The sequence below is a fragment of the Sinocyclocheilus rhinocerous genome, unplaced genomic scaffold (genome assembly GCF_001515625.1).
Source record: "Sinocyclocheilus rhinocerous isolate Xijiao unplaced genomic scaffold, SAMN03320098_v1.1 scaffold4467, whole genome shotgun sequence".
NCBI lineage: Eukaryota > Metazoa > Chordata > Actinopteri > Cypriniformes > Cyprinidae > Sinocyclocheilus > Sinocyclocheilus rhinocerous.
In genome coordinates this window covers 10,400-21,868 of record NW_015656161.1, presented here as the reverse complement: position 1 = coordinate 21,868, position 11,469 = coordinate 10,400, and the positions used below count along the sequence as shown (strand labels likewise).

Here is an 11,469-nt window from a genome sequence, read left to right as displayed (position 1 = left end):
AATCAAGGAAATTTCTCTGGCATTTCTTTCTTTTTGCTGTATCGAAAACGTACCGAACCGTGACACCACTGTATCGTAACGAACCGAACCGTGAATTTTGTGAACCGTTACACCCCTAATATACAGTGTATATATATATATATATATTAGTGCTGTTAAAAGATTAATCGCGATTAATCGCATCCAAAATAAAAGTTTTTGTTTACATAATATATCTGTGTGTACTTTGTATATTTATTATGTATATATAAATACATAATATATTTTACATACATAAAGTATTTACATGCATATATTTATATTCATATAATTTATATTACATATAAATATATTTAATATATAAACGTAACATATTTTTCTTAAATATATACATGCATGGGTGTGTATTTATATATACATAATAAATATACACAGTACACACACATACTATGTGAACAAAATTTTTTATTTTAGATGCGATTAATCGTTTGACAGCACTAATATATATATACAGTATATATATATATATACACACACACACACACATACATACATATATATAAATACGCACATACATATATATATAAATTGGAAAATGTAAATTGTGTGAGTCACTTTTTTGGTGTTTTTGATTATAAGGGAAAGAGCAGACAGGGCAAAAAACCCTTCATTTTCTGCATTCCACAGGAAATGAGGCTGAACAAACGATGACAGAATTTCATTTTGAACTATTTCTTCAAAATCTATTTGTTTGCTTTCAGAAACTCTTAATTTCAAAATGAGGTGAAAGCGTTCGGGGCCTAAAAAGTCCCTTTTGTCCAATGAGGAAATTGTACAGGGTCACTCAGCTGGATTGCAGGCGTGAGTCACATCCTGATACGTCGGCTTCTTCAAGCCCTTCAGAAAAAGAGGAAGAGGACAAATTGCAGATGCAAAAGAGAAACGAAAGAGCTTAGATGGATGTGGTTGGGCAGCAGGTGGGATAACGTTTGTGAATCGTGCAATCTGATTGGTCCTCTGAGACACAGCACTGACCAGTAGGAGACAACCTGCAGAATGTGATTAAGTAAGTTACGAACATTCAGTTCTTACCTGTAACATGTTGAGTAATAGAGAGCGGAATTTGGTTCCTTCCACCATGAACAGAGCCATCTTGTCACAGAGTTTGGCTGCCGTTGCCGCAAAACTTCGGTCGCTGACTGCCTTGCGGTAAATAGTGTGGACAATCTCGTTCAGCGTCTCCTCTGAATCGGCCGAGTTCTGCGCCTCCTCCATGAACGTGGTGAGCTGATTCTCCACGCCGCTGCTGTTGTTCCTCATGCTGTTCAGAATCTCTAACAATCTGTCCATTCGGTTCCGCTGAGGTCCGGCCGTCGCCACGGGAACTTCCTCCTGCCAATCAGAGAACAGTGAGAGCGGTCACATGACTTAGAACACCGAGGAACAGCATATACTACGTTTAAAAGCTAGGGATCAGTATGATTTTTGAAAGAAATGAATACTTTTATTCAGCAAGGATGTGTTCAAATTGATTAAAAGTGACAGTAAAGACATTTATAATGTATAAAAACGGTTAAAAAAGATTTCAAATCATATGGCTTGTTTTTGCATGTTATTTGCATGTTTTACCGCAGTGATAGTATGTTGCTAACGTATTTACCATGTTTCTAGCTTCTTTTAACATTGTAAGCATGTCTTACTACATTGTTAGTATGTTGCTACAGGGCTCCAGACTCATTCTTCCCACTGGTCGCTCTTTTGCGACTAACTTTCTCAGCTGGTCACACAAGCACATAATTTGGTCGCAATTTTATTTTTATTTTTTTGCCACAATGGGATTAATCAATGCATGCTGAGGAACTTTTATCATAGTTCATAATTCTTTTGCAACTAACTTTCTCAGCTGGTCGCACGAGCACATGATTTGGTCGCAATATTTTCTTTCTTTTTTTTTTTTTTTGCGCTACAACGGGGTTATTCAATGCATGCTGATGAACTTTTATCATAGTTCATAATTATATGGTAACCAAAGTGTTCAACTTTCAACCCGTTCTTTTTCATCGGTATTATTTGTGATTTAAATTTTGTGAACGGGAATTCCTCTTGTGCTATGTTATAAGCGATCGTGCGCTTTCGCTTTCACTTTCGAATTCGAGATCTTGGTGTCACCTTTAACAAGATAAGATAATTGTCTGTTTTGCTTATATCTTTACACCTTTCACTTTTTAAGACTAAAACAAAAGATGGATTCATTGTTATTCTTAATTAAAAAGCACAACAACAATAAAACAGTAGGCTATAATGACAAACTAGCTTACATAACGTTTATTAACAAAAACGAATAAGATGAGGCATGGCATACACCACATGCTGTATTATATACCGACTAATACATTACAGAACGTTTAGCAAACACTGAGGAATCAAATAAAACATAAAGAAAGCCTCCATAGCGTGACATGAGGTAAACAGCAAAGATAAGCTTTTCAAAACGAAAACAAAAAGAAAAGTAAAACTAAACTGGCTGTTGGTGACAGAACTTGCATGTTTTTTTCACCACAAGAATACCCACATGTTTATCTTCTCTGGTTTAAGAAGCGGTCTTTTACTTTAGCTTGAAAACCAAATCTTCCATCTGCCATCATTTCCTCATATTTGCATCATTTTTGCCACACGCATTCGCGCTCGTGCTGACGCAGTAAAGCTCTACGCCTGAAGCGCTTGCGACAGCGCCTCTCTTCACGTGATCGGTGAAATCCGTCTCCTGTTACAATGCGCCGCGGCTCTGCAGAGCTGTATGGAGCAGGTGCTTTGGAGCAGCGCAGAACATGCACTCGCACAAATGCGACCACATCAAATTTTAACTCGCACATTCTCAAAAAATTGTTGTAGTCTAGAGTCCTGTGCTAGTATATTTAGCATGCCTAGCTTGTTTAGCATGTTGCTAACGTTTTTGCCACACTGACAGTGTGTTTCTAGAATTTTTAGCACATTTCTAACTTGTTTTAGCATGTTTTACCACACTGACAGTGTGTTGCTAGTATATTTAGCATGTTGCTATCATGCTGCTAATGTATTTAACATGTTTCTAGCTCAGTTTACATGTTGCCAACATGTTTTACCACATTGATAGCATGTTGCTAGAATATTTAGCACATTTCTAGCTTGTTTTAGGACGTTTTACCACATTGACAGTGTATTGCTAATATATTTAGCGTGTTTCTAGCATGTTTTACCATATTGGTAGTACGTTGCTAATGTATTTAACATGTTTCTAGTTTAGTTTACATGTTGCCAAAATGTTTTACCACATTGATATGTTTCTAACATGTTTTACCACACTGATAGTATGTTACTGACATATTTAACATGTTTCTAGCTTGTTCAAGCATGTTGCTAGCACGTCTTACCACATTGATACTATGTTGCTAGCATGTTTAATATGTTTCTAGCTTGCTTTAGCATGTTGCTAACATATTTGGAACATTTCTAACATGTTTCTAACATTTTACAATATGTTGATAGTATTGATAGAATGTAGCTAACATAATTAACATGTTTCTGGCTTGTTTTAGCATGTTGCTACCACCATGTTTTACTACACTGACAGTATATTGCTAGCATATTTAACATGTTTCTAGCTTGCTTTAACATGTTATTACTATGTTGATAGTATTGATAGTATGTATTTAGCAAGTTTCTGGCTTGTTTTAGCATGTTGTTAACATGTTTTACCACACTGATAGTATGTTGCTAATGTATTTAGCAGCAATCACCTTCTCTTTCAATCTCCTCCTCAGTCTCTCTTTAGACGACTGCAGTAAGCAGATCTTCCCACTCTCCGTCTTCTCCTCCTTGTCTCCTTTCGTTCTCTCCTCTTTCGCAGGCTCATCCTTCGCTCCTTTCTCCATGTGGGGCTCCGGCTCCACGTGTTTTACATTCTCTGTCTCTTTGGTATTGCGTATGAGGCCCCTGTCGGCCCCCGAGGGCCCCTGATTGAAACTGTTCGTCTGGTGTTTGGGATGCTGATGCCAGCGGCGGTTCTGGCTGTAGCCGTGATGCGGGCCACCCTGCCACCCGGCCTGGTTCTGCTGGCCCTGGTAACCCCACACCACATGCTTAGTGCCAGCACCTGATTGGTGGTCTGCGTTGGGCTGCTGCGTCTGATTGGGCTGCTGTTGCTGCTGCTGCTGCAATCCCTGCTGCTGCTGAGGATTCTGGGATTTCAGAGGAGCCCCTCCTCCTCCTCCTCCTCCTCCAGGCAGGCGCTGCTGTCTCCTAGAACAACAACAAAAAGAGCCAGTTATCGTTATGTCAATGAGCTTGTTGTGTGGGGGTTTCCAGGGTGTTGCTAGACAGTTGCTATGGCATTCCGAAGGATTTTGTTTTGCATGTTGCTATGTGGTTGCGAGTGTTTTGAGTAGTTGCTAGGGCATTGTTAGGTGGTTGCCAGTATTTTGAGGATGTGTTGAAATTAGTAGTCAATGCATTGTTATGCAGTTGCTAAGGTGTTCTGAGCAGTTGACAGGATGTTGCTAAGCAGTAGAGAGGATGTTCTGGGTGGATAAATAAATACACAAAAATAAATTAACGCACAAAACAAGCAAACAAATACACAAATAAATACACAAAACAAATAAATTAATGAATGCATTAAATCAATCAATCCTGGTGGATGTTGCTGTCAAACAAACAACAAACAAACAAATAAATACACAAAAACAAATAAATGAAAATAAACACAAATATATAAATATATTTGTATATATTATATAATAATATATTAATAAATTAATTAATAATTATTATTAATAATATAACAATTATTAATAATAATTAATTAACAATAATTCTGGTCAACACCACAGTGCAAATTACACAGATTGAATTTTAAGAGTGTCTTGCTGGGTGGTCAAGTCTAAAGAAAAAATTAATTTAAGCAAATAAATAAATAAACAAACACAAATAAATGAATAAATAAATTCAAAAAATAAATTCTGATAGACGCTGCAGGACAACTCGCATGCAATAAGAGCGTTTTGGTGGTTAAGTCAAAATAAATAAAATAAAGCAAAGAAATGAATACACAAAATAAATGAATAAAACTCAATTCATTAATAAAAAAAATTATAAAAAAGTTTTAATAAAATCATTTTAATTCTTTGAGAATGGATATGTCCACACCACAACTATAACGATAACAAGAGAGAGGAATGATACCACAGGAATCATTTTACGAATGATTTTTACTGATGATCGACATGATACACTGACAGCCAATCAGAATCCATCAGGCTTTAAAGAGCTTGAACATTTAAAGTGGCAGACGACAACACACGCTTATAATAAACAACATCTGTGTGCTGTGTGGACACTAATATCTAGTTATCTTCATAGCTGTAGTTTTTGGTGTGAATGGGCCCTAACCCTAAATATGAGCAATAGTAATAGTGAGGATTGACTTAAACACCACTAATAATAACCGCAGTCACACACAGTGTGTTAATGTGTGTGCAATGATTTACAGCAGATGTGAGTCAATATGTAAACACCCAGATCTCCATGTTTGCAGCAGGCTGATGGGACGATCTATCTTCACCAGCAGATTCCAGTCATCCTAAAGACTGACACTGGATTATGGGCTTTACTGTGTGTACATTACATGTGTATGCATACTGACGTGTGCATTCAGAGCGCGCTGCATCACGTGTGAGTGTGTTTGTGCACATTATGCGAACAAATGCTGTGCACCACTGACTGCAATAGTCTGACTATTTACTCTTTTCAAGAAAAGACAATATTTGGATTCAAGAGTTAAACATTTCACAAACAAATTGTAAAGTACTTCATCTAAATTAGGTGCAAACTGAGTTTCAAAATCATTTTTCTGGCATCACTGAAAGCGAAATCCAAACCAATCAAAATATGTGATGTTTAATATACAGGATTTTGGACCAATGAGATTTCACTATGACTAAACAGAAACCAACATGAACAGCAACATAATATGTCAAAATGAAACAATATGAACATTATGAAACTTTTGCATGTTATGCAGCATCTTTCAGTGTCAGCACTGTAGAGTATTTATAGTTAACTAATACCATAGAAAATGTTATTTGAAATAAAAACTAAGTGAAATAAAATATTTTTTAAAATTAAACATTTTATTTCAGCTAGTTGCTGAGGCAACATTTCTAATTTTCATTTAGTTTGAAGTACTAAAATGACTAAAACTAAGCTAATAATAAATACTTAATAAATAATAGCTAATAATAATAATAATAATAATAATAAATAAACCAAGTTAAATAAAATAATCAAAAAAGACAAATAAAAAACTATAAAATAAAACATAACTTAAAAAAAATATTTTATTAAATTAAATGTTTAATATAAAAACTAATTATTTCAGCTAATTGGCAAGGTGACATTTCTAATTTTCATTTAATTTAACTAACTGTCTAAGTACTAAAATGACTAAAACTATAAATAAATAACTAAATAAAAGAAGCAAAAAAAGAAATATACAGAAATAAAGTACTAAAAATAATAAATATAAATTAATAAAAACTATATAAACAAACTAATAAAGTGACAAAAACACAAAATTACTAAAACTTTAACTAAGAATAAAGTTTAATTCAAAATGTTAACAAAAACTATAATAAAGTATATCAATGATACTAAAATAACACTGTAATAGTGGAACAAGGTCATATTTTACTGCTTCTACGAAGATTAAACAAGCATGGAGAGTCCTGTAGCGAACATAATCTACAACATCAGCGGACACTTCAAAGACTAATGTCTTCACTAGTGACCATGAACAAACGTAACCTCTGTGGTATTCTGTGCTCTTTTAAACCCTCACGCACACATGATGCCACACACACGGGAATCTTCTCGCTCAGAGGACGGGCTTCACGCTTGATTGACAGCTTTAGAGCGAGGCGTCCAGGTTAAGGTCATGTTTGACTGTGGTGTTCTGGTTTTACTAGGGGTTCATTTTAGGGGGGAGACACACTGAGTGTGCTGAATGACAGATCGAAAATAAGACGTCGAGGTGCTGACCGTCACATTCTTTACGCAGGTTAACCCTTGACGTCGCTCTGCGACAACATGTTTTACACAGATGCTTCACGTATCTATTCCAGCAGTGGCGGAAATACGGAAACGACACATATAGACTATCACTGAAATGTTTGAAATGCTTTTGAAAAAGTCTTGTCTGCTCACCAAAGCTGCATTTATTTGATCAAAGATACTGTAAAAATTGTGAAATATTATTACAATTAAAAATAACTTTTTTATTTGAATATATTGTAAACGTAATTTTTTCCTGTGATCAAATCAGAATTTTCAACATCATTACATGATCCTTCAGAAACCATTCTAATATGCTGATTTGCTGCTCAAGAAACATTTCTGATTTTATTAATGCTGAAAACAGTTAATCTGCTTTATATTGTTGTGGAAACCGTGATGCATTTGATTTTTCAGGATTATTACAGTACACAAGCCACGGTTAAGACAGCTGACTCCACTGTGAGTGACCCTGTCTCTCTCTTTCTCTCTCTCACACACGCGCGCGCGTGCACACACACACGATGCGCAAAACTCGTTTAAGGGGGTCTGAATACTTTCAGTACCCACTGTATATATATCACATTATATATTATTACTATTTGTGTGTGTGCGCATGTGTGTGTGTGTTATATAAACATGCAGTTTTAGCATTTTAACTCATTTCATCAAGTGCAAACTGTGCTTTAGTTTCTTTAAAAACCTTGCAAAAGTAAATCTCAACCTTGCACAAATGCAGATCTCAAAAGAACACGAATAAGTGTTGAGATGAAAAGAATCTTTGAGGAAAAGTTCAGTTTGGAGCAGATTATGATGACGTCCTTGAATGTATTTTTGAGAAAATCAAAGCACTTCTATTCATTTAAAATCAGACATCTGCTCAACAGAATCATATGCGAGAGACTTCAGGTATATAGAGTTCATCAATATCTCAATTAGATGTACAAATTAACCTTTGACTTTGAAAAAGATGAAACAAAAGTTGGAAAACGAACAAATAATGTTAGATGGTAACCTAATACACCTAACATCAGAATGCATTATGTTTCAAATTTGTACTTATCTTAGTGCTGATTCTCATTCAATAATTTAAATGCATGTTGTACATTGTGTGTGTACCTCTCACCGACATACACTTATAAGCAGCTCGAGAGCCAGATTGAATGTCGTCCACACCCAACCCTTCCCTTCCCTCATTCACACACACCACAATACAACAAAAAGCTCTAAGAAAACCTCTTACATAACATTAACATCAAGTGTTTGCTTTACACAAGATAAACCCTGACTGACAGGTCTGTCATCGACGGGAATCTTCACACTTCACGCCTGCATCATGGTCAACTTAAAGATCTCTCTCACAACACACCATATTTAAATTAACACAAATAAAAATAAGACTGAGGAACAGAAGAACAATGCATTCGATAGCTCATATCGTTGATCAAAAATTCAAAATACATCCTTCTAAAATGTTCAAGGAGACAAATAACACACGTAGGGATATGCCGGTATCAATTTTTCATGTTGCGATTAATTGCTAATGCTTTTATCATGTGCATATTCATTACCGTGATATATCGCATTACCGAATACCGGCACAAGTCTAAACACACGTGAAACTCCTCATGTGAAAATGACGACAAAATGAATAGAATAAAAAAGTCCATTTTCTCCATCACAGAACACTAGTTCTCCACCATGTACGTAAAACAGACCATCTATATAGAATATTCTAGAACCATTTCTGTGTTTTTAAGTAATGTCTAGAAGTTGTTGACCAATACGTTGCCAAGACCGATATATCAGCTGATATTTGGCATTTTTAAATTTCGCCATTGAACCGTTAAGTGTCAAACCTTTATTTGACATCATTGGGACTTTTAAAATGCATTCAAAATTTGGAATAATTTGTAATATATAATTATTCACGGTATTTAGAAGTGCCCACGATAACAATACCGTGCATGGTCATTACCGTGATATATCGCATTACCGAATACCGGCACAAGTCTAAACACACGTGAAACTCCTCATGTGAAAATGACATTGAACCGTTAAGTGTCAAACCTTTATTTGACACCATTGGGACTTTTATTTTGACATCAACAAACTCTCAAAATAAAAGCCATTTTTTTCATTATCGACACTGGACGATACATTTTACTGTTTGACCTTTAAGTGTCAAACCTTTATTTTGACACAGCTACAAATTCTCAAAATAAAGTTATACATCGCTCATTCAAGCTAAAAGATTTCATTTACAGAAGACAGTAGTCTATATTTAAATAGGCTCAAATGAACATAAGACTGAGAAACAGAAGCACAATGCATTCGATATCTCATATTGCTGATCAAAAATTGAAAACACATCCTTCTAAAATGCTCAAATAACTTGGGCTATGAAAATGATGACATACTGAACAGCCTGTATTTCTGAGTTTTGTTAAATTAAATAAGGCATTTACTCTGATTAAAGTCCATAGTACCTCAAATTCTCCATCATACAGCACACTAGTTCTCCAGCATGTAAAACAGATCGTCTATAGAATATTCTAGAAGCATCAACCTCTATTGGTAATGTCCAGTAGTGGTCGACATATATTTCATCAAGACCGATAAATCAGCCGATATTTGGCATTTTAAAAATATCGGCATTGAATGATACGTTCCATTTCTCCGATAAATGTCTAACTTTTAAGATCCCAGAACCATCAACCTCCATTACTAGATATTACCTGAAAATACAGATGTGGTCAACCGATATATCACCAAGACCTTATAAATCGGCCGATATTTGACATTTTTAATAATCAGCAATGGACGATACGTTTTTCTTTAAATTAAGTGTGAGATTTTATGCATATATGTCTAGTAGTGGTCAACCGATATATTGCCAAGAGCGATAAATCGGATGATATTTGGCCTTTTTAATAATCAGTATTGGACGACAAGTTTTATATATATATCAGCTTGGCCATCAAAAAATCCATAATTGTTTGACACCAATTGTTTAGCACACCTTTCACTCCACCAGATCTTCTCCAACCATTGCAGCTGAACACCGTTAATGACCTTCATTAATATCCCTCATACCCGCCACCTTAATGCCTTTGGATTTAGATTTCCGTTCCGTACTGGACTTACTGTACGGAGATAGTTTGCAGATTAATGATAACTCAACTGAAGAGAGGCAGAAGAGGATGAGAACGTACTGTTCAGAGGATTTATGTTGTGCAAGTAGAATAAAGCAAACAGGACCTCAGGCTCACAGATCCAGTCAGAAGATGGTTAGTTTGAATCCCAAGAGCGGTTCGGATCCCATAAGAAGTTCAGGAGTCCGGTTTTCGTGAGCCAAGCTTGTAAGTGGAAGAACAAGAGTAAGCGGACAGGATTCAGGAGCGGGACCCGTTTGAGACACTGACCTGGACACTTGCCGCTTCCCCTCGGCCGGCAGCAGCACCGTCAGCTGGTCCTGGGGCGGATCGGATCGGCTATGGGTACCACAGGGAGACGACACGTGAACAATGTGGATGGGAGGGTGGAAACAAGCAGGGATGGAAAACAAGAAGATACGAGAGAACTAAATAAAGCAGGAAGAACAAAAGAAAAAGGAGGAGACTGAACAGTAACATCTAACACAAAAATGCAGGAGTAAATGGTTGGGACAATTACAAAATCTACTGAGAGCTAATCTATTGAAAGCTCTACTGAAATCTATTGGCGCTAAAAAAATAAAATAAAATGCAATAAAATAACAAATGTTACAGTAGCTACATTGTTAAATGTATCTACATAATGCTACGAAAACTAAATAAATGCTGCAAAATAAATACAAAACAAAAATGCAGAAGAAAATTAAATAAAAATAATACGAAAAACAAAATAAAATAAAATAAAAAAAGTTTACAGGAGCTACAGGATTTAAGGGTGACAAAATGACATGGCATCTACATTATGCTGCAAAAACCAATGAAACATTGCAGTAAATAAGAAACGACAGGATGGTTTTGGAGAGGAAAGGTGGGAAAATGCAGGAGTAAATGATTGGGACCATTATGAAACCTACTAGGGACTAGGGTTGTGACGGTGGGGAAATTTTCCCACCGGTTAATCGACGTGTGACAACACCGGTAATACCGGTATCACCGCGGGGGCGGGGCGGGGGCGTTCCCTCTTTTCCTCGCTTTCCGTCGCTTTTAAATAGGTTAAAAGCGCCGTGCGCATTTTACTTTCACTTTGAAATAGCGGCAATTCGGCGTAAAGCAATTGTTCGTTTTTAGTTCGTTTGAATTTTCCCTCTTTTCCTCGCTTTCCGTCGCTTTTAAATAGGTTAAAAGCGCCGTGCGCATTTTACTTTCACTCGAATTAGCGGCAGTTAGGCGTCAATTGCTTGAATGCAAT

The 11,469-nt window shown here is 36.1% G+C and overlaps 1 protein-coding gene across 1 annotated transcript in view; it reads right to left on the bottom strand.

The window, feature by feature from the left end:
• LOC107719681 (CBP80/20-dependent translation initiation factor-like) overlaps window positions 1-11,469 on the bottom strand; it is a 35,478-nt gene that overhangs the window by 16,075 nt on the left and 7,934 nt on the right. Inside the window, exons 3-5 of the mRNA XM_016527161.1 lie at window positions 10,491-10,559; window positions 3,756-4,257; window positions 1,072-1,371 (exon numbers count right to left, since the gene is read on the bottom strand). Coding sequence (XP_016382647.1) covers window positions 1,072-1,371; window positions 3,756-4,257; window positions 10,491-10,559 — 871 coding nt within the window. The remainder of the gene's footprint in view (window positions 1-1,071; window positions 1,372-3,755; window positions 4,258-10,490; window positions 10,560-11,469) is intronic.